The 25,062-nt window shown below is 44.2% G+C and overlaps 1 protein-coding gene across 1 annotated transcript in view; it reads right to left on the bottom strand.

The window, feature by feature from the left end:
* Nucleotides 1-25,062, bottom strand: part of agbl4 (AGBL carboxypeptidase 4) — a 162,879-nt gene that overhangs the window by 86,376 nt on the left and 51,441 nt on the right. Inside the window, exon 5 of the mRNA XM_057038951.1 lies at nucleotides 6,932-7,026. Coding sequence (XP_056894931.1) covers nucleotides 6,932-7,026 — 95 coding nt within the window. The remainder of the gene's footprint in view (nucleotides 1-6,931; nucleotides 7,027-25,062) is intronic.

Consider the following 25,062-nt stretch of genomic DNA (forward strand, 5'->3'; position numbering starts at 1 on the left):
GCGCGCGTGTGTGTGTGCGTGTGCGTGTGGGACAGCTACCCAAAGAAATTTTATGTATCGGGAAGTGAACAACAAAGTCATTGAGGAGAGGCAAATGCATTTAGAGGACAAGAAGGATTAGTTCAAAGATCCATTTTCATCAGAGAGAGAGAAGGAAAGGAGAGGAGAGCGGGTCTGCGGTTCTGCCGGCTGCAGATACGGACCGCGCTCAGGCTGGAACCTGCAACACGCCACGCCTAACTTAGCTGAGCCATCGCAAACGCACAGTCGAGGGCAGAACGCAGATATCAACCGGTCCTACGCAGCGTCCTAATGTGTCCTGTGAGCGTCTGACAACACGGCTTTGTGGAATGGCTGAGATACCCATAATCCTTTGGTTGGAGTCACAGGTTCAACATTACCCTGGTGCTGAGCACACCCAGAGAGCTTCAAAGAGCTTACGCCCAAACATCCACATCCAAAAACCTCAAGAGAGCGAACTGCACCGCCAGCAGCCTCTTCCTGAGGATGTGGAATGTAAATCCAGGACGGGTCTCTAAAAATACTTGGGAAAGAGTCACAAAATCAGATTGGCTGAAAGCCTCCACCTCTAATACTAAAGGCAGTGCCTGACTTACAGTAGAGTAATCAGGGGACCGATGGCTGCGGAAAAACTGCAACGCCTCACCTAGTTCATTATAAGATGACACAACCAATTTGTCCTTCTGCCTGCTGCAATCTACCAAATCTCCCCTGACAAAAGCGTTTAGATTAGAGCTCTTTCAACGGGCCGCGCTGACATGCATGCCCGGCCTGTAAAGGGGAAATGAACTGCCTTTTAATTCCCCTCCAGGCAAACATAAAAATGTCCAGGTAAGTCATTTGTGAGTTGAATAGTGAGCCGGAAACTAGTCGCTTTAAAAATCCCCTGCCCGCGTTCAAACCGTTTATTTTTCAAGTTTTTTTCCCCCCCGTGTAGAACAGCACAAACAAACACACACACACACACACGGCACAGGCGCTCAAACACACACACCCTTATCCCCATCTGGAGGATTATTAATCTATTTGTTACATTTTGTCTCATTATTTCTCCCACATAATCCTCTTTAACTTCTTTTTGTCAGCATGCTAATTAGTTTATGGGAACAGTGAAGCTGCGTGTGCCATAGATTGTTCTGACTGGTGTTTCTTCGACTCGCTCGTGCATTCCGTCTTCCTCTGACCCCAGCGTCACCCCCCCACCACCACCACCACCCCCCAACCCCCAGCAAAAAGGGGACAGGAAAGGAGACGCAAGGAGAGGTGTCATTTCGCGGAATAAACCATGGTGTGGTGATCACTTTCGTTGTCGTGCCTGTGAAAAACAACCGCAGCGAGGTTGGAAAGGCAAAGTAATTGTCCCAAAATGTGTCCAGATGGACGCTGCTCCGGATTTTGCCTCAAGTGAATTCACTTTAACATCTCTCTCCAACAGTTCTCCGCTTTCCCGTCCTACAAACACTCACTTAGATTCACACGTCCCTCCATTTCCTCTCAGTGATCTAACTGGTAACAGATAATGAGGTGTGTAGTCCTCTGTGTGTGTGTGTATGTGTGTGTGTGTGTGTGTGCCCACGCTCTTTTCTCCTGCACTTGGTTTTAATAAAAGACCTTGTCCATCTCCCTTATCACAGAGACAATGTTTACTTAGAGGGAACATCACATATATATTTTTTAATCTAAAAATCTTATATGAAACCCATAGGCTGTCTGTCAGATGATTGCTACAGTTCTAACACTCCAAAAATGGGCTGGAGCATGAGGAGGAGCATAGAACATGTCGCAGTTTTATATTAAACATACGAGCAATCACACGGAGAACCAGGCAGCGGGGATAGCAGAATGGGTGTAATAAAGCATATATGACAGAAAAATCTCAGGAAATGGATAAACATGGTTATGGAGAGGCAGCGGGGAGCGGAGTCAACGCTTACTTTATTCCCAAGGAGTCCAGAAATTCAGGAGCACACTGAAAATGTCGCAGGATTCCTGACATGGATGGAGTTGCCCGCCTGTTTATTTCCATAATATGACCTTTTTGAATTCTAGCCAGAGGAACATTTGGAGCCAATTAATGTTAAATTTATATGTTCCCCCGATGTTCTCAGTGGTCCCCTCAGCCGTCATAATAAAACGCTAATGTTTGTGTTGTGGAAGTGCCATATTGTGTGTCCGCTCCGTCCTCTGCTGTCCACTAAAACACACCTGCTGCGTCTCCAGTGGCAGCACGGGGCGACTCCAACAGGCAGCGGAGAAGGAATTCAGACACAATTGTGCCATTTTATCACTTTGGAGTGTATAAAAAGGCCCCAAAAGAAGACATGATAAAGTATTTCCTCCATCCCGAGGAGAAGGATGCACTTTTGTTTCCTTTTGGATTTGTGTGCCTCTACCATGCGATTATTGCTGGGATACCATGGGATGTTTCATTTTGAAACTTTTGTGGATTTCTTCTCTTGTTATTGACTGCTGCGCTGTGCTAGGACGCTGCGTTGTTCTCTGCCATTCAGCAAAAATAGAAGTCTTGCCCATTTTGTGCAGAGGGCTGAGGAACAGCACAGTTGGGGGGAGCCAGAACGGATGGAGCCGCAGCTCTATGGTGTGAACGACCACATTGATCTGAGTGGAATCGTGTCAGCTCCGCCGTCGCTGCGGAGCGCAGACGCAACACAAACGCAACTAGGGGCATCCACAGCTTCATCTTCTGTGATGACACACGTTACCAATGTTTAGTGGTCTCTCCAAAGGCACGCTACCAAATACTTATTACGTGCGTGTGTGTCCCTGGCTGACTGAGTCCCCGCCCTGTTGTCAGAGTCACCAGCTCCTGGATTGGATGTAATTTGTACTTGCACAGCATACGAGTAAATTATGTTTCCAATTCGCACATATCTATTTTTAGGGGTAAGAGCGAGTGAAATACTCAAGCCCTAGAGAGACTGTGGGGAAGATGGGGAACATGTCAAGACTTGTGTGACACCATTTCACACTTTGTCTTGACAGCAGTGGTAGGAAAATTGTTGAAACTGTCTGGGATACAAGACAACAAGATCACTGGTTTTAATTCTTCTCCAGCTTCTATGATATCAGATGATGTCTGATTGTTCCTGCTTACATTTGCTCTGCCTGTACTTCCGCACGTGCGTGGGCGGTGGGTATATGTGAAAGATGGCTGATACAGTTGTTGCAGTTAAAGGTCCTTGCTGGCAGATTTCGTGAGGGGACTCTTGGAAATTAATTGTTAGTCGCGGTTTTATTGCTAAAATTACCAGAGCCGATCCTTGTCCTGTTTGCCCTTAATTAACAAGCGTTCCATTCCCTTAATAATTAGCACATCCTGTTAGCCATTTTACATCACTCTTCATTTGTGGACAATTTAAAAGTCTATTATCAAAAGACACGCCACATGTCTAATTTTACGAAGTGGCTCAAGGGAAGCCAAAGGAAGAGGACGTCTCTGGCCACGCTGGGCACATAGCAGAGGTCTGCAGGTGCTCCCAAACAGCCTTCAGGGGGCCACCATACCCAGTCCTCTCTCTCTTACAGCCTAAACACATGTGCTGGGACCCAGGCGACCAACACGGCGCTGATGGACAGAAAAGGAAATGGAAGCATGTGTTGGGTTACCTGCAGAAGGTTTCCTTTCAGCCCAAAGGAGACCAGGTGAGATGCACAGAAATGAATAAAGAGAGAGGGAAAACAGGGAAGGACAGAGATGAGCAGTCAGAAAGCAGGCACCTTGGAGGAGCCTCGCATTTCCTCAGCCATCACCTCCGCCTTAACAAGTGGTGAGAAGCTGGCAGGCCGAAGCTGCGCTGATTGACAGGACAATTACTGCCAACATGCACCCTGACGGAGAGGCAGACGCCTCCGAATAGAATTCCACTGTACACATGCTTACATGGAAGGTTTTGTTTAATAGATAAATAAATGAATATTACCAAAAGACCATCTATCTCTGTGTCCCGCTGTCCATTCATCTGGCTGATTTGCATCGAGCACAGGCTCTCAGAAAGATTTTTTCCCTCTCCATTTCTTTCATTAAAACCAAACCATTTACCCTTGATCAAGGTCGGCTCTCACTTTAGCAGCAACGCTCGGCAACCTGTTTCCTCCACCGCTGAACGTTCATCTGTCAGCTGAGTTTGAGGCCTGAGAGTTATTTTTATCCGCACACCTAACGACTTCTGATAAAGGGAAAAGTTCATTTAAAAAGGCGACAGATATCAGATTATCTTTAATACATTAGACATGGTGTCATTCGTGTCCTAATAAGCCGCAGTCGAGCCAGAATGTTGTTTTAGGGGGATTGTACCACAAATGCGTGTTGAAACGCGGTGATGAAAACACGTATGGAGAGTTAGGGATTCTTTCCCTTCTCTCTTGAAGCATCTGTTACCTGATGCAGCCATCCTGGCCGTTTCCCCACCCCTCGGCGTTCTGGCCCCCAGCAGCTGCACTACCCCACGCTCTCTGACTTTCTAATTAGCTTATTGCAGAAAATAAAGATGCTGGGCAATTCCTTGCTCTAGCGGTCTAACGTCTCTCAAGCCACGGGGGGTGCGGTTGGCAACTATTGCCATCAGGGGGGCTGTTGACTTTGACAATCAACTGCATGGAAATATGTCTGTTCTCTTTCCTCAGTGGTAAAGCTCAAACCGTTGCAGGCTTTTTTCCACAGTGGCGCTAGTTAGTGATCAGAGAAAAAGTTGATTTCCTTTTGATTTCATTCATGACGTGAGTGATAAATGAAACAAGCTTCCTTTCATTTTGGAGCTGTTAAACTGCGCTGATGCTGTTGAACGTCTGTCCTGATGATAGCAAATTAATAGTCTGACATCTCTTTAATGATGTATATGACACACAATACAAGGGGAATATCAAAATGCATCTGCTCATCTCTAATTTGATGAACTCACTCTTCAAAGCCATTTAGTTGTTAATCCAGGATCCCTTACATATCACACATTAAACCTGTGGCAGTGTTTAAATCGGGGGCCCTGTCAGCTCTGATGTCTCCTGGAGCCATGCGAAGCCTGGGTGGGGGGGGGGGGGGCAGGTAGGAAGTGATAGAGGACAGACCCTTCCACCTGTAGCATAGCCCTTCAGGAGGACTGTAATCTGACAGTTGTCTCTCACTAAGATGCCCGGCTTTGCCAAGGCTGGCCCCGCCTCGGCGGCCTCCAGCGGCAGAAGACGCTGAGGCCCCGGGAATCAAAGCACCTGCACCAGGAGATAAAGGCTTCACCTCCTGGGCTAATACTGATGGTTCCTTTGATAAATACAGACGGGTGGGGTGGGGCGGTGGTGGGGGAGCAATCTTTTCCAGCTCACACTCTCTCATTTTCGGCTCCCTGTCTAACTGTCTCAGTAATCTCTTTCTCCTGCACTTTGTGTTTTTCCTTCTACAGCCTCTTTCAGTCTGTTTCTGCCCCCCCCCCAACCAAATGCCTTCTTTATCCTGTCCTGTGTGAGTTTGGATCAGACAGGCGAAGCTCTTCACGCTCTGACTTTTTATTTATTCCATATCTGTAACTGTCAAAAAGAAGATTGCTACTTTAGAAGCTGTCGGTGCTTTGTTGTGTTCTCGGAAAGTCAAATAGAGGAGGCTGTGTTAAAAACATCTTGACCACTTTGTGGGGACACAAACAACGTCAGTGGCAGTCTTTGGAGCCCTAGACAGTTGAAAATTGCTCTACAAGTGCATGTGACATGATGGCTCTTAGATGGTGCAGTCCTGAGAGGAGAGTTAAAGCGCCTTTAGCTTTGGACAGTAATTGGAGTCCAGCACAACAAAAACGCCACCGGCTATCAATTCATCATACATTTAATAGAGTCAATTACAGAACAACTCAAAAATCTTTAAATTGCTGAATTATTATTGTAAAGTTTATTGAAAATCAAGGCCTGATATGCAAAGTGTATATTATACCCCAAAATTGGGACAAATGAAAACATTGGACGAATGAACTCAGATTACTGGGAGCACTGAGACATATTATGTGATGTAATAGATAGATAGATAGATAGATATGTGATATAATAATAGAGTAGAATAGAAAAAAACAGGAGTAAAGTCTGTATTCCAGCATAGTACTCAAGGAAAATGGACCCGATTGCATTCCAGGACTGCTGTTTACTGAGTAGGATACAGGGTATAAAGACGAGTAATTCGACTTTATTATGTGAGTGAAAAGACGGAAGAATGGGACACCAGCAAAGGCCAAAACTATTAAAAGGGCCAATATTTCCCCAGGCAGACTGGAGAGATCGATTATGGGATCGGTAGGATAGCTGTGGTGATGTTGCAGCTTCACCATAGCTATCCTATCCTTCACCTGTGACAGAGCTGGACATCTCAGCTGCATCATGTGACTCTGTGCAGCCTCATCGACAGCGGCTCGTCTTTTCCTGTCTACGCTGTTGTGCCCGTTGTCTCTTCCCATTAGCCCGCAAGCGTGGCGCTACAGTATCACTGGTGGGGGTGCTAGACTTGCAGATGCAAACAGCTCAGGATGGCAGATGCTTGGCTTTTCTATGGATGCCCTCCATCAACTGATGACAGATGTCAGGGCTCCTCTTGGATGGCAACACTTCATCATGCTACACTGTTCTCCCTGCTCGCCCCGGTGGACACACCAGCCGGCTTGGCAGACGCAGCTTTCAACCCCACTGCACCAGCCCTCATTCCCTCCTGCCACACCTATTCATTCACACGCATGCACTAAAGCACGCACGCACACACACACACACACACACACACGTACTGCAAGTCTGCATCCATCAGTCAAGCATTATTACATCAGGCAGCCATCATGGATCACACCCAGATGACTCCACTCGGAATGTGTGTATGAGTGTCTCTCATTTGTGTGTGTGTGTGTGTGTGTGTGTGTGTGTGTGTGCTTACCATTTTGGCCTGCTGGTAGACTTGACTACAGGAGCCATACCATCTCTGTACAAGCTTTTGGTCTTGGAGAAATTCACCACATTGAAAATGACTCTCTGAAAATAAATAGAGAACAGTTGGATGAGAAGGAAAAAATGACTGAAAACACACAACACAATTAAAACCAACTGCTTTTTACCTGATGAAGTGTTTTGTGTAAAGTAAAATACTGCACAGCGAAGTTACCAAGCTGTCGTCGTTTGGTAGCGACGGAAGAGTAAATAAATGTCAACGGTAGTGTGGGGGAGTCTCAGTAAAATGTAAATCAGGCAGAGGTAAAACACGCCACCATGACCATGGATAACACCAGCGCCACACAGAAGCAAGACATATTAACAATAGAGGGAGGAGATAAGGCGGCTTTAATGTCCTGCAGATGTTCTCGTGTTGCGGCAGCAAAGTTCCCGATAAAAGGCAGCTGCTCCGAGGAGTGCCACCCTCTAATCTGAAACGACATTACGGATCTCCCCAGAGAGACGCTGCCTGGCCCAAAACATTAAGCTTCCCCTGGAGCGCAGAAGACAGCCATGGTGCCTCCACCTCCTCTGGACCGAGGAATTCTTTCTACTCTGAAATAGTGCCGAACCGTCCCTCCCACCTCCGGTGTGCGTGATTAGGATCGAGATGAGCAGGAAAATTTGCAGGTGTAATGCATAAATATCTGTTTTTTTAAAAGTCACATGAATGGCAGCGGTAATAGAGCGCCAGGTAAATGAATCCTATTTGATGGGCTATATCAAATTACCAAATAAGTCCAGGTGGTGGAAGTTTAACTGGGTGCTACTGAAATCCTATTACAGGCTCCCCACCCTCCTTTTCTTCCTCCCTCCCCTCCCCCTCATCTATTTCTCCCTTTTTTTCTGCCTAGCATCAGAGGAATGGGGATTGTGGATTGTGGCAAGCTGATTCAGACTTAGGTAAAATGACATCTAACTGATGTTGAGACTGGCAGCAGGCTCCTGTAGCAGGGAGATAAGACCATTGCTGCTGGCATTTCAATTACACTTTACTGCCCTGCACATCTGTTGCGAGAGCTACTTTTCAGCCTCCCCCCCCCCAGGCAAATACAGCCTTACTCCGACTTTACTGGCTTTCTGACTGCACAGCCTTCGTTCTCATTCTTTATCCACAACAAATTTAGATTGTCTCTCTCCTTCTATTCCCCCTGCCCACTGTCTGTAATCTATTTGTTCGGCCTGTTTAACTCGGTGGGAGCTCAGACTGGACAAGTGACAAGAAGCAGAGCAAATGGGTGTGAAAAAGAAGGCTGAGACGCAGACAAAAGTGATACGTAATGCAATTGTGGGAGGCAGTGAAGCCCAGGAAAAGGTACTGTAACTGCATTTAGACACACAGCAGGGAGAAAAACAACAGACTGAATAAGAATTACACTGATCATTGAAAAATAAGCTAAAATATGGTGGTAAAAAAAGCTGGCAGTGCAGGACAGACAGATGTGAGGACTGGTGGGCTGGATTGCATGTGGTGGCAGAATATTTCTGTACTCTACTAAAAAGAAATTATTATAACATAAAAAACATACCGTAAACTGTGTTTGGTGTCATCTAGGATGACACCAAACATGCAGACAACTCAGTCTACCTGATAAAAAAGAAGTGGATTTGTTCTAATAAACATCTATTCACTGTTGCTTTTAACCTACAAGAGGGACTCTGAGACGATAGAATAGATAGTGTATGTACAGATGGAGGAAGACAGATGCTTCAGTTCTGGCAGCATTTCTAAAATATGAATAAACCCACAAGTAAACATTAGAAAGAAGCTCACACAGTCAAATCATCTCTTGGACTCAAATGACATATATATATATATATATATATATATATATTATATATATATATATATATATATATATATATATATATATATAATATATATATATATATATGTAGTAGAATAGTGGAAAAATTAAAATGGTGAGAGCACCAGCGGAGCTGATTTTCTATAGGTTTTAACCTCAGCTTGTTTGTTTGTGCAACGGTTTTGTACTATCACAAAATCTGCCTGGTAAAGAACATTATGATGCATTTATGATGATGTGTGAAGCAAAACTGATTTGTTATTCTGTTTTCCCTAATTAGCACTTATTATAGTAACACAAATACTGTCACATGGCATACTTGACCAATTAACAGATTCTCTCTCTCTCTCTCACACACACACACAGACACAAACACACACATACACACACACACACACACACACACACTTCAAAAAAATCTGAATCAAACAACCTGCTTTGGGGCCAATTCTCTGGATCATTAAATTTCGGACATGGCTCTGTGTGAGTGCGTGTGTGGGTGTGTATGTGTGTGTGGGTGCGTGCGTGGGTGTGTTTGTGTGTTCTATGATGTGCTACTCAGGAAGATTTAATTAGTCTGGGAGCAGTTAGAAGAGATTAACATCCATGCTGTCTGAGCTGTCATGTCCACAGAGCATGTCAAAGTCCTCAGCCATCCCATCACTGCAGGAATCACACACTGGAACAGGTGTTTCTGCTGCGTGGCAATACACACACGTACACAAGCACGCACAAACACACTTGACGTGTTTAAGTACTGCTGCCAACACGACAGGAAATGCCATATTCACAAACTTCAATAGGTTACACCTGAATCCGCTTCAGATGACAGAAGCTTACGTGGAGGACTCAAATGAACCTTAATGGGGTAATACGTTCACTCACAGCACCAAATATTTCATCTGCATACACTTAATGAGGTAGTTGATCAAACCAATGACTCGAGAAATCACAAATCCTAAATTAACATCAACAATCTGCAAATAAATGATCTTCCTTTGGAAAGGCGTCATGCTGAACATGGACTAAGTGTGACCTGAGCATCAGCGAGACAGGAGAAATCGTCTTTGGAACCGAATTCCAACTGTATTTGGCTGAGGAGTGAGCACTAAAATAGCCCTGCTGCTGCTGCTACAGGATACCACGGCAACGAGGTCCAAATGCTGTTGTCTGATCTATATTGATCCGGTGTGTGGGTCAGATAGCGTTGCTTCCTGGAAGAAGCCTTGATTAATTATTCAAGAAACTATTCTAAATGTGAAATCCAGGTCTTAAGAGGGGACACTTTCTCCTTCTGATGGTGATAAGAACACAGCCATCCTGGATACTACTCAACATGAGCCGTCTAAAAAAAGACCAAACCCTAAAAAATTTACATTTGGATTTCCTCACAGTATAAAACAGGAGCGGCTGAGCAGATCGGATGTCCGCGGCCATCAGAGGGAACCGGGCTGACGGCTGCTGGCAGCTCTGCCTGTTGGTCTGTTGTTGTCTTTGATCAGCCTGATCACTGATGCATACTGAGCCAGCTACCAACACTAGTGGAGACCACCTGATGTCTCCAGGAGCACATCGCTCTCTCACACACACACACACACACACTGATTTAGATATTCTAAAGCACAATTACTTTGACACAATTATTTTCACATGATCTGCTGCAGAAAACAACAGTCTCTACTTTAATAATGCTCAAAATTGCTCAAAAAGTTATGAACACCTGAAAATAAACTATATTAGGGTTTAAAAGGGGCATTAGACTATATGTAATTAGATTGAATGTCTTGTGTATAATGGTGCTAATTTGGGGTCAAGTCATTTGTAGAATCTGTTAGAAATCTTTTGTACTTCCTATTGAAATCTTTTTTGAGCATTAACATAACAGATAGGAAGGCACAACAGTGATGCTCTGACTTTACAGGAGCGGAGCCGGACAACAGAGAGTGAGGTCACAAACCAATGAAGGTGAGAACCATTAGATGGGAAAACACCGGGGGCCAGCCCGCGTCCCTAGAGGAGAGGACAGAGGTCATGACCTGCTGTGTGAAGGGAGAGAGGAGCACACGTATGACCTTGAGTTACATCTGCTGTACATAACCTGACAGACAGAGTACAGAGTGGCATGCACCTTCTCCTCTTTTTTGTGTCCTGCGTGATGCTGCTGGTGGCAGTTTAGGTCCCTGGTGACTGAACTGAACTGCAGCTGCTGACACAAGGAGAGGGGAGGATCCTATAAACACACACACACACACACACACCCTGAGATAAACTGACAAAACAACCCTGAAATACTCCGATAGCCATTTGGCTTTGTTTGTACTTAGTCTGAGATGTCCCACGGAAGAGTGAGCTAATATGCTGCGGGAAGTTGTGCAATACCTCGCTATTGATCCGGAGGGCCAAGAGTCCCACTCGCAGATTTTTAAATGTCAGCCCTTAATTTCCTTCACCGTCCTTCAGTGAAAAAGATTTATTCAAAGCAACGCCGCTTCAGAAGATATCAGATCATAGCGCTGACAGTCTTTTAAAAAAGGCTTTTGTTTGGGTTTCGGCATCGGCAGCTTTTCGCCACAGTTTTTCTCTCAATCAAGGAAGCAGTAGCTGCGATGGCCGACCAGTTCAAAGGCAATCTCTGCCTTCCATTGTGAAATGATGTGCAACTGGAATAGCTTCAATTCGGGCTTCGCCTGAGTGGCACCAGTGGCCTCAACACACAAGAATCACACTCGTGCACAAAAAACAAAAAAAGAAAACACTTAAACCTTTTATTAAGAATGAATATCTGAGAATTCAATCAACAAACCAGCTGTGAAACCCTGTAGCTAAAGATCATTTCACCCTTTGAAGGAACCTTTTTCAAATCTCCAAGGCACATCCTGCTATAAAAGCACAGATAGTGTGATTGGAATAACTGAGATCCACATACGTGGGTTGTGATATGCTTGTGTTCCTGCGTGCACTGTGTCTTTTAGGGCTCATATTGATACAAATCATGCACAAGAATTTCTGTGTTACTGCCAGAAAGCTCCCTGAAAAATGTCAACTTACATTCTTTAAACCTAAATACACGTTTACGACTGTGAAGCACAGGCTGTTGTCACAATTATAAACATGCAGGTCTGGACAGAATGAATAGAAGCCGTAAGCATCCTGATCTGCAGCATCTGTACAAATTACAGATCTTTTAGGGATTGTATATATTTATTTCATGAAGTAATCATCCCATTTGGTGTTCATTTGTTTGTTTCTTGAAAATCTACCCATTTACCGTCCAGGAGCTGGTTTGAGTCTAAATCGTCTAAATCCTGACCTGGATCCAAGTGTGGACACATCCTTGGGACATGTTTGGATTAAGTCTTAATAACAAGCGTAATCCTCACACATGTAAAAGGTTTGTTTTTGTTGGTGTGGGTGGAGGCTATAGTGACAAGGAAGTGTGTAGACGATGGGCTGTAAGTCCTTCCTGTGCTCCAGCAGCAGCCCTGCCGCTGCCACAGATGCTCACCGAGGGATGAACAGAGCGGCAGTAACGGCCAACTGCTCCTTCTCTTCCTCTCCATGAGCACATTCGTCTCCTCACCTTGTTGTTCTCACCACTTCTGCTTTAAACATGGAAGAGTTAATTTGCACATTCTGCAGGCAGCATCCCTTCCTATTTATCTTTCTTCTTGTTTCCCCCCCTCTCTCCTTCTTTCAGACAGGGCTGTGCTGTCAGGCTCTTTCAGAGCGCTGGGGTTGTCACGAGTGATGGATGACTATCAACCTTCTGCTGTCTTCCACTACGCTCCTGGGAGATTTACAGGCTCGCTGACTACCAGGCATGAAAACCAATCTCTCTTTCTCATTCTTCCCTCCCATCCTCCATCCATACCTCCCTCGCTCCTTCAATCTTGCTTCCAGAATTTCTACATCTCCTCTGTTACCCAAAAAACTTCTATAATCGAGAGATGTGTGCAGAACAATATTGAAATTTGTGTGTGGACACGGGGAAATAATTGCTCCTCTCGGGGGTTATTGTGGAAGTGTCAGAGGGGATAGCGTCGTCACGGTGATGTGCTGCTCTTTGGCAGCCTATCTTGTCCATCTTCATCTTTCACAGTTCTTCTGTTAAAGGAACTCCGTGTGTAACACCTTGACATTTATGTTCCTGATGGTGGTGGCTCTTTTGACACTGAAGAACAAGTGCTGACAGTTTGTTCCCTGATATGGAGTCCATTAATATTGCAGCAGTAGTCTTGTATATAAATGTTTGGAAGCTTTAGATTAAAGAAAATATATTTTAGTCTTGGTACTATTTGGATTTTACTGAGAATATACTACTAATACTACTACTACAACAACAACTACTACAACTACTACTTCAACTACTACTACAACTACTACTACTTCAACTACTACAACTACTACTTCAACTACTACTACAACTACTACTACAACTACTACTCAACTACTACTACAACTACTACTTCAACTACTACTTTAACTACTACTACAACTACTACTTCAACTACTACTTCAACTACTACTTCAACTACTACTTCAACTACTACTACAACTACTACTATAACTACTACTTCAACTACTACTTCAACTACTACTACAACTACTACTACTACTACAACTACTACTACAACTACTACTACTATTACAACTACTACTTCAACTACTACTATTACTACTACTAATAATAATAGGCTGGAGACCATGTGTTCAGTCCAGTGACAATTTCTTTTTACATTTTGAAATCATCTATGAATTAGAAAATAAAGGGTCTTAAAATTATACTGGCGTTTTGTTCAGCAGCCTCCGTTGAAAACCCGTCTGGGAAAAGCCATATTTGCATTCATTTGCAATTCCAGGATAGGGACCATGCTGACTAGTGAGGCATATGTGCACACAGTGCTGACTGTACACTTCCAGAAGGCGCTAAAAGGCATAAATGATATGTAAATGTTATTTAGATTACCATCTAATGGAGTACAATAGAGCGCCATGTCACACTTTATCAAATATTTGGATTAGAAAATGGAGCCCCACCCCCTAACCGGGCTGCATAATGAGCATGTGTCTCTGTTGGTGGGTATGACTCCACACGCGCGCAGGTGATCTTGACTCCATAATGATCCCTGGCCCTGTCAACAGTAACACTCCAGTTCATTGCTGAAAGATGTAAACACATGAACAATGCTTTCATTGACATTTGGCGGGCTCATTAAAATCAGATCACACCTCTCGAGGACAGCTTGAACAGAATTGTTGTTTTCCTTGTGCTTAGACATGGCGCGATGCTTAACCTTTGATTAGATGGGCTTTGCTTGCTTTGTTGCTATCATGTCCTGAATGACAAGGCGGGGCTGTCACCAGTTTCAGCTAAATGACAGCTACTGGTTTGAGATTAGATGGGATTCCCAGGCAGATGTGTCTTGAGAAAGCAGGGAAATGTACCATCATGAAAATAACATGGATAGCTTGGAAAAGAAAAATCATGAGCTTACGCAAAGTCAAAGCAGTGTTGGGTGTGAAGGCTTACAATAGACCAAAAGCTATCTTTATGGCTACGCTCAAGTCAAGTCGGGCGTCAGAGTCAATATGGTATTTTTGTTTTCTTGTGAAATCTGCATTAATTAGAAACAGCAACCATCCCCCGATGAAGCACCTCAAAACTGCCAGAAGCCACAGGGCGAAAAATGAGTCATTTTCAGATGAATAATGGATCTGTGTCTGCAGGAAGAGAAGAGGAATCACAGCAGTGTACTGTAAGTCATTGTAAGTGTCCATGTGGAAATGTGTGTGTGTGTGTGTGTGTGTGTGTGTGTGTGTGTGTGTGTGTGTGTGTGTGTGTGTGTGTGTGGTGTGTGTGTGTGTGTGTGTGTGTGTGTGTGTGTGTGTGTGTGTGTGGAGGAGTCTGAGTGTGTGAGTCTATAAATATGTCCTTGTTGGTCATTTCACTTGACCAGCATGTCCCAGTGCGCCACCACTGACGCTCCCTCTGTCTTTTCCCCCCATATATTGGTGCCACAGCCACCATGCAGACGTGAGACTGAGCTGGCGTGGGGACAGGCAGAGCAATAAAATCATAAATAAACAGGAGCGTTTTGGGGGGGGTGGGGGTGTTTTGCCACAGTAACTGCTGCCATTTGACCCCAGGCGGTCTGCGGAGGGCAAGCATGATAGATCTGCCCTTCTCTGTCCTACAGCTGTTCACACATCAACAGCAGAAGTTCCAATTAAAATGTTCAAGTGGCGGCATCTTTATCGCTGCTGACACTCCAGAGGCCCATGTGTCACTTCAGGCCTGGATAAGCTGATGAAGGAGACTTGTTGAAGAGTGAGAGGAGGTAGGGAGGTTAATGAGAGTCCAGTACTGCTGGCAGTCTATATTCTCAGCCTCCTGCGCTCCACACTGTTGCCACGGGCTGTCATTCTGACACACTCTGATATAACACATTCAAGCTAATTTGAAGTCTTGCTGAAAACAGAGAACAAAACATGAGGTCAAAAGGGGAAGAAGACTCTGTGTGTGTGTGTGTGTGTGTGTGTGTGTGTGTGCGTGCGTGCGTGCGTGTGTGTGTGTGTGTGTGTTTAGGACCAATTTCACAGCAGCTACATGACTGGGGGAGGATGTACGGTAGGTTGAAGGACACCAAGACTCATCGTTGACAGCTTTGCTGTTTCAGCAGAAATGATGACAAAGGTCAATGTTGGAAATGTGCTGGTGGGTCCATGAGGGTCCTCACCCCGCAGCCTTGCAAGACCTATATTTAGTTCGCCCCAGAAGAATATCAATCACTTCCTGCCCTCCACAACTGCCATTTTTACAGTCAGTCAATTTGCCAGATATTTGCTCATGCAGACTTGAGAGCGCACACGACTATACGTGCTCATTTCTGCACAGTCAATTCAGACCTGATGATCTATAGATTTCACCGCAGCCTTGACCTTTCACCCAAGAGCACCAACACTTAATTACTTTATCTTGTGGGCTTTCTGGGTCAGAGCATGTGTAGTGTCTAAGACATTAGGTGACAGTATTCTTTATTTTTAATCGTGCAAAAAGAAAGAAACCTACTGTGGATCATTGTTGAGACAGATCTTCCCACTTCCATGTCTCCTGCGTTCACCAGGAGCACTCCTCAGTAACTCCTCTGATTGGTTGGATGACCTAACTGATCCTCTTTAGATCAATTTCCCATATAGAAGCTAAATATGATATCTAGAATAACAGTACTGCCCTAATGCATCTCCAAAGCCTAAAACATGTTACATTTTAGCGCTTCCTCTTATTATGGGGTATTTTTCAGCATTCTTAAACCTCTGGATACGTGCTTCGATAGGTCAAGAGCATTTTCTGGGTGACTCTGTGACTGAGTGGCGGTAAAAAAGCAATCTCCTCTGCATGTAGCTCATCAACACACATACACAGGTTTACATACAAGCATGAACGTACATGCCTCCTTCCAACTGAGACCATTAAAATGTGGCAAAGCATTTTATTACAGTGACTATGCTTTCTGTAAGACACAACTATTTGTTGCATTATGTGTCTGCAAATGATGAAAAAGGATCTAAATTGACAAAGCAGCTACGCTACAGATGAGCACAGGCGAGAAAATAAAGAAAGGAAAAGTAATAGGAGAGTGGCTCAGAGTCACAGGATGAACAATGACATAAATATCCTAATGGTTTGGGAGGAAACGCTGTGGCCATTTCCACAAGGAATCGCTATCACTCTCATAGAGAGGAGGGAAAAGACAGAACGCTGCCCACAATCTATCAGATGCATGATGGATTTAAAATGTGGGGTAACCTCTAAAACATCACACGTAACAAAAAGTGATAGTTTTCCCTCAGTTGACTGATTACAGTCTGATAAGCATAGAAAACACCACACCCATCATCGACTGGCAGCAAAACAGATCAATACAGCCCCACCAGCACACACCAGATAAAGTAACACACATCTGAACAAAAAAGCATGCTTTAATCCAAGAAATGCTACCAATCATACCAACATCAGAAGCAGCCAAGTAAACACGGGAAACTTTAAACTAGTTAACAGAACGAAGAAAGATTTGATCAGGAATCTTTTTATCGATGCTTGATTAATGTATGACCCTGTTCTTTGTGAGACAAAATTATGCTTCAGTTCTGTCCGCTCAGCCAAGATTTGTTCAAAAATTCTGATTTATTAAGTGTCTTTGGGCAACAAAAAATGGTAACCTTGGTCAAGTGAAAGATCCTGACAGATCAATCATCTTGAATTTTTCAAAGACATCAGATAAAATATCTGATAAAAAATTCTGCCTCTGCTGGTGTCATGGGCGAGGATTTAAAAAAATATATATTCCCACTGAGACAATGAGACCATACGGGACACTCAGTCAAGCTCTAAATCCCTGTGAATTGGTGCAAGTCACCAATTCCACCTCGAAAGCTTTGGCAGGAATGGGATTCATATGACTGAGGCCACTGGCTTCACCCCTGAGCCCCAGGAAGAAAAGGTGGTCTACAAAGACCGGTGGCAAAATGGACCTCGGCTTGATTAAATGGTCACTGAGTCAGAAAGCAGCACTGATGTGATCTGTGACCTTGTACTGCCCTGGAAAAAAACTTTTTTAAAGAAATGATTAAATGAAAGCACCTTCAAAAGGAGCCTGGAGGGGCCAGAGAGAAGTGGATGGACTGGTGGGAGGGTACAAGGTCCCCACTTAGCAGGAACACTGAAGGAGGGGAAATGGGTTTGAGTGGAGGTGAAAGTAGGCTCAGACCCAATAACCACTGGTAAAAAAGTAGAAATCAAGGAGAAAAAGAGAAGAGGGCGAGACAGAGGTTGTAGCCCAGGGACGCAGGACGTGGAGAGGAACAACCTAAACACCGTCTCCTTAAACCCTTCACTTTCCATCCTTGCCAAACATTTCCGGAGGTTTCATGAGGCCTCTCCTGGGAGCAAACATATCTGAGATTCAATTAAAGGAAAAGACCTCACACTCTCACGCTCCACTGCAGATGAGTGCTGACTAAACAAAAGGAACGGACGCAAACTCACGCAGATGCAGAGCAGGATGGAAGCCTGTCAGATCCCTCAGAAGCAAAGATACTCGGAAAAAAAGATTCGATCTGAAAACTAACTTGTAAGATCAACTGTTTCATTTTACCAATTATGAGAAGTGTGCAAAGGCCTCCGAGGTCAACACACGGTGGTCACAAAGCAAAGTAATGCTGCATTTACTGCAGCGACGTATGTCACTGTCAGATTGAATATATGCTCCTGTCTGTGAGGGAGGGTATACACCCGCACCCCTCAAAGCTGCTGCACATAAAGATCACCTCAAAAGACAAGTAAAATGAAGTCGTTTAAAAAGGGCTACTTTTTTATCATGTGAAAACGTGACTCTTTATCATTTGAAACACATCAAGGGTGTTTGTGCAATTCCTCGCACTGCCAGAGGGGGGAGAAGGACGTGTTTCCGCAGCTTTTCCCCTCCTCTGCCTCTCCCCTTAAACATATGAAATCATTAAATCCTCCTAATGGGGTGTTGGTTACTGCAGTTGCCACTTATTTAAGGCCAAGGCTGAGGATTTCAGAGAAATGGACCGTTTCAATCAGAGGTCCTGTAATCACACAGACGTTTTTACAGCAATCAGCGGGACAGAGGAGGTGGCTGGGAAAGCAAGGACATTGCCGTCTCTGAAGGAGAGGCACTCAAATCATGCCTCCATAAAGGCCTGATTAAAAGAAATTTAGTGTCACACAGCCATGACACAACAAAACACAGGGAGAAAAAAGAAGAGAAGAGAGCTGAGATGTTAGAATGTTTTGTCTCTGAAGGATTATCCTGACAATTTCTCTGCTCGAACCATAATCCATCCATATCAGTCGTCACGTTCAAAGGGGTAAAATTGGAACGTACTTTAAGACGACTAAATGGAGAGTTTGTTAAATGGAAAGCTTTAAGACCAAAGAGAGGCACGCAGGAGGCAAAGCAAAGTGAGCTTTAAGTGTCTTTGTCTCCCTGACTGAGTGAGCCGTCGCTGCAGAGAATACCTCTGAGGATATTTGAGCTGCTTTGTTGCAAATTAGGCTTCTGTTCTGAGCCATTTCCCCTCAAAATATCAGAGAAACCTCAAAAGCATCGATGATTATTCCAGGTTGGGAAAAGGGAGACAGACAAGATTTCCCTGGCAGTTGGAGACAGATGCCATATACTGTATATGTCTGAATCAGAACAGGGTTTTTACAGTAACTACATTAGTGAGAGGTTGAAAGAGTGGTGGAACTAGAAGAGTTTATGAAATTACACAGCTCCTGCTTCCAGGACCAAATATAAAATATTCTATTTTTACTGTACATATGCTATATCAGGACACACCATAAATGATATAAGGAGTCAGCAGCTGAGGAGTCCCACCCTGTTTACGCCAATTGACCGTTCTCAAAAAAATGAGTGTAGGATTTTTACACGGATAATTCTGATTGGTTGCTCAGGACTGACACATTAAGGACGGGAGCTACAGCGCAGCAGTCATTATGCGTGGTGACAAATGACTCGCAGTGTTTATAGCAGGAAATTCCATGGTTGCTTTTGCCAAACTTTACTATCACTTTAATTATTGTCTCCGTTTTTAAATAAGGATCTCAGTAAGTCTGTTTCCCTGTTATCTGGTTAGGGTTAGGGTTAGTGCTACACTAAGTGCAACCATGTGTGTTCCCCTCTAAACCTCTGAACGGTTATTTTACACATTAGTACAGTGGCTACAATCTCTGTTAAGACCCTGACAAAGGCGTGAAGCTGGGACAAGCTGCTTCCAGGACGATGACAATGACAGTGAAGACAGCGTTGTACCACACTGATGAAAGCGGAAGTCCGGAGGTGGACGATCACATACAAAACATACAGCCTGGCTCCTGAGGAAGCCGAGAGAGTGGCATCAGGGGAGCAGAGGTACGGGAGGATGGAAGGTGACTTTCATGCGCAGCGGCGGCCTGACACAGGCAGTCCTTGTTAGCAGAAGTCTCATGCTAACAGCGTCCACGTACAACTCCTTTAGAAGCATTTTCTGGCAGTCTCACTGTCTGTCGGTCTGTCTGGAGCCTGTTCTGGGCCAGCTAGCAGCCAGATATCATTATCTCCTTGACTCAGGGCAGAGTAATCTCTCTGCCTGCTCCTGCTTTATTGAGTTGGATAAATATAATATGTGACTCACAGCCATTATCTACTACAGAACAGCCCTATTTATCCAGCAGGCAGAAGCCTTTGGTGCATTTAAACTGGCCTCCCTCTCTTTGATGGAACTACACTCAAGTGATGGAAGCCTTTGAACAGTCATTCATGGGATTCGAACCAGTGGAGAAATCAGCACCACCAATTGAATCTTTCATGTATACAAACCGGGTGAAACTGAACATTCAGCCCATGGTTGTTGGTGCCAACCAAAATGCCAGGGAGAAAAAAAAATTTGACTGATTCACAGTTTCAACAAAAGCTTTACCTTTCCAAAATTAAGATGGATGAAACGTATATCGCTCAGCTGTAGTATGACTGTACGCATCAGTCAATATGCTAGCTAACATGTCATAGTGGGGAGAAAAAGGCAGAGAGAGGGGTGACAGAAAGGCTACCCTCTCTTGTCTCGGTCTCTCTGAGGGGTTGGCAGGCAGAGAAATAGATCACTGGTCCATGACAGTTCAGTATGACCCCACGCTATCACGCAGTATGCTGTCTGTGGAATAAGCTCCTTGATGCAAGTCGTTTCCAGACCATTCACAGCCCAGCTATTTAACTGCAAACCTCCACTTCTCTGCTGATAGATTCACATACATTTCCCCCGCTGACATCCGTGCACCGTCCTTGACTGCTCTTAATGTTAATGAGAGGATATTACATTGAGGAGTTATTTCAGAGACTTAATCACAGGACAGTGCAGTGTGCGTGTGAGAGGGGTTCGCCGGCCGTGTGAAGGACTTGCCCGCCTTCTGCTGAATTTATGTTGAGACGGGCTCCAGTCCAACTGCCTGCCTGTCCCTGAACCAGCATAAGCAGGTCAAGACACGGAATGAATGCAATGAATAATTGTTTTAGTTGAAAGATTTAGGGGGATGAGGATGAGACTGAAGGCTTGGGCCTGGCGATATGTTGTTCTCAGCACACATGTGACTGCCATCAGTCAGTGGGGATTATCTCAAAAACCTTCTTCTCTATTTTCTGTAATTCTCATTTGCTTCATTACATGCCTCCTACTGCATTCGTCCCTCTTAGAATCATCCACTATCAACCATTTCTAAATAACACCAATATTAACATTCTTTCAGATAAATACATTCTAGAAAATAATACTTTACATGTCTTAATGATAGAACTCAATATACCCAGGTAATGAGTGCAAATGTGCATTTCACTAATGAAACTTTGATTTATTTGTATCATCTGGCTAATCTCTGTGTGCAGTTTTGCAAAGTTTAAGCAAGTCAGTAAAAGTCAAATGAAAGAGAGAATGAGACGAACGTGGAAAAAAAAAGAAACAGCGTCTCCTTTTCAAATGTCCCCGCTGTCAGTGCAATGCATTACAGGGATACAAAGCAAGCCATTACAGCTTAGCATTTGTTGAATCTTCGAGTGGCCAAATAGTGACAGGTCTATTTCTCAACCGTTACTGAGAGAAGCAGGCAGAGCAGAGGACACCTAATTACCCAGCATTGTGAGGCACAATAAAACTCTTGATAAGGGAAGCAACCCAACACACACTCTCTCTCTCTCTCTCTCTCTCCCTTTCCTTCAGTGTGTGTGTGCGTGCGTGTGTGTGTGTGTGTGTGAGGGCATGTGCATATGGTCACTTAACATTCCTTTCATACAAGGCACTAAACACTGTGGAATTCTTTTGTTTTTCACTTTTAAAATGTTGTAAATAATGAGAGAAAAGGTGTAGCGTTCACTTCAGTACTACAGATAATTACTTTCATGTTAACAAATGTACTAAATCTTCAGTATGCGTGCTTAGAATGCTCTTCTTTGGTATTTGAAATATCTCTGATGTGGATTCTATTGCCCCCTGCTGGCTCGGCATACATGTGCTCGTCCATGAGGCGTGGATATTTGCCAAACAAGAACAAACATCAATTATTTTTTCTTTTCTTTTTTTTGCAGAAGTTGTACTATATGTTCCGAAGATAGGCGGGAGAGGAAGAATGAAAATGAAAAACAAAGTTAAACTGCTAAAACCTTCTGATGAAATAAAATTAAGCCATTTAACCAACCTAATGCATTAGAGTTTACAACTGTCCATCTTACTTAAATGTATGGCAAGCTCACAAATAGGTTTAAGTGTCACATACTTTATTATATGAGATAATCAACACCAGTCTAAACCTCAGATAAACAGAAGAAGAGAAGAGTTTTATTTATTCTTCTTTCATTATACAGCTGACATCATGTCATGTTATGGCACCACATTATCTTCTTTGTGAAGACCATAAAATTCATACTTTGACTGAATAAATGACTTGTTTACATCTGGTAACTAGTCTACGTTGCTTTCATGTCTTCCATCATTTAGCTCTGTAATAAAGTAAAGACGTATGAGGCCATGGAGACTGCTAAACACAGACTAATAAGACACAGATCAGAAAGAAGAACACGTGTCAAGTTCCTCAAAGAACAGTGTAAGGTATCCTCCCTGGTGTACGATAAAAACCTACTCAGAGTAGACCGGCCTGTATGGGAGCTGTAGGGTTGATGAAACCAGGAACAGATAAATGCCTGCTTGTGCATACACATGCAGGACTTACATATACACTCACCCTTAAGCTACTGGAAAACAAATACCTCCTAAAACCAGCTCTTTGTACGTCCTCTGTTCTTCAGAAGGCTGTCTTGTCCTCTGTCTCCAGGTCCATAAAAACCTTCCTCCTTTCGCACCACAATACTGACTTATTGCCTGCTTTAATAAAGGAACTAGCTGCTGATGTTGACTGACAAATGGAGCAACTAGCTATGTGTGCGTGTGTGTGTGTATGTGTGTGTGTGATATCTATGGGCACAAACAACAACGCGCGGTAGAGGTTGAGCTGGCCAGACATCTGCTGTTAGTGGTAGACAGTAAGTGAGTTTGACAGAGCTGAGATTGAACAGGAGGAATTCTTCCAGGTAGGTGAGGAGAGAAGCTTCACCCCGATGAAGGTGTGAACAAACACACATAAATGCGGATGATTGCAAAAGTTTCACCCGTCCCCTTCATACAACCACGTTATTACCTCCATTGTGCCCTGCCATTAAATATTTCAGACATTAATATGAACAAATATTAACGTTGAATGTTAAATCATTTTGAGAGATGTTGCATAAATGAAATGACATGTATTGCTCCAGTCAAGGCAGCTGCTGTAACAACATGCTTGGCTAAGTAACTGAAGCCAAAGGTACACTTTATTCATCAATCAGAAAAGGAAACTGAGACATTAAGAACAGAGACGTTTATTCCAGCTGGTTTAGAGCTCCCTCAGCTTGTTCTCAACAGATCCCCTGTGAAGCACCTCTGGTGTCTGAGCCCTACCGTGTCACCGGTCAGATGGTTGCAGTGGGTGTGGTTAATGCGTAAAAGCTTAAATGTTCAAAGATTCCAGAAATATGGACAGTTGTGAGGAACAGCTGGCCAAGGAGGTGAGGATGTAGGAAAATGTGTCCCTACCAGTATGAGACAAACGTCCCTCACACACGGATTTTATGAGCTCAATCCCAACAGCAGGCACCTCTGATTCTACTTGCTTGTACAGTATATTACGACTGCTTTATATTCACGTTGCTTAACCTGTCTCTTGTCAGGCTATCGGGAAAGATTTTATTTCATTCCTCTTGCAGTTTATGATCTGAAATGACAAAAAGGATCTGCTTGCAGGTCTGGCGTGCTTAATATTTCATGCAGTTGAGAGCAGCGAGCGAGCGTCGGCTGTCTATCCGCTTGTGTGATGTGTTCCCTGCGTGGCGGCCATCGCTGCTATCTGCTGCGTGCCTGCAGCGACAGTGTGTTCTCTATTTTATCACTCTCATCTAAATGAACCACACTCACAGCTGGAGAAAGGTGACCTGACTGCTAATCAACCACCGCAGCAATAGTGCAGTGTGAGCACGTGCGTGCGCGTGCGCTCATGTGTATTGTGTGCAGGACCTCACACTCTGAACTGATCTCAGACATCCTTTTGAAAAAGGAAGGAAAATTCTAGCACTCATTCTTCTGCCAGTCCTCTGCTCTTTTTTCCCCTGCCTCACTCGAGCTGAGTATTAAATTCAGCAACTGAGAAGGTGACCTGTGTGCTCTGCCATAAAGAGCTGGGGAGTGGAGGGGAGCAGGGAGGAGGGGGAAGCTGAAGGGAGGCTGCTGGATCAGCAGATTCTCAACGTTTAAACACATGCAGGTGTGTGTGTATGTGTGTGTGTGCGCGCCCGCTTTCAGTCTCTCTCACACACGTACCACACCCTACTCCTCAGCAGCATCTGGGGAGCCCAAGGGAGCGCGTTCCACTGTGGCCCTCCCCCAACTCCCCTCCCCTCCCTCCACCCCCACGTGTGAGCTGCACCCTGCAGCAACCGCACAGAAAGACGTCTACTGTGGCCACGTGTGAGCAAACAAAAAATAACAGGCGTTTTAACAGAGAAATGTGCAGAAGCCCTCAGTCTTTCTCGTCCTCTCTGCACCCTCTCAAATCTCCACCTTCACCCTAAACAGCTCTGTGGGGATTGGCATGCAGGCGGAAAGGAAATAAATATGTTTCTTGACGACACCACAGTTTTCTGACAGAGCTCTGGCACTGGGCTGAGTGGCCCAGATGGAAGCTGTGGGGATGCTTGTTCTTACAGTCCTTTCACTCAAACTGGAATTTTACCAGTAATGTTTCCAATACTACAAAGCAATTAAATGCAAAGTCACACATATAATAGTCATTAGGACTAACAACTGTAGCCTGTGTTTAGCCACACAACTCTGAGGCATTCATTCTTCATTTCCCTCAATGCTAATTGTTGCCAACTCTGTAATGGATGGGCTGGGCCTGGGGCTTAGAACCATTTTTCTCCTGCATTGCACAGTTAGAAGCTGTAGCGAGGTAAACATGTCTGTTTATACTCTACATCCTCACATGCTCACAGTATATGTTGGAGGCATAAAATTAAAAACAAAGGAACGGTGTAGCTTCAGCAATGATAAAAGGAACAAGCTAAACTCTAAAGTCAGGCCCATTTACTGCATCTTGCTGTACAATCACAACTCATTTTCTCCCAAC

This window comes from Takifugu flavidus, chromosome 7, assembly GCF_003711565.1.
Source record: "Takifugu flavidus isolate HTHZ2018 chromosome 7, ASM371156v2, whole genome shotgun sequence".
In the NCBI taxonomy this organism is placed as follows: domain Eukaryota; kingdom Metazoa; phylum Chordata; class Actinopteri; order Tetraodontiformes; family Tetraodontidae; genus Takifugu; species Takifugu flavidus.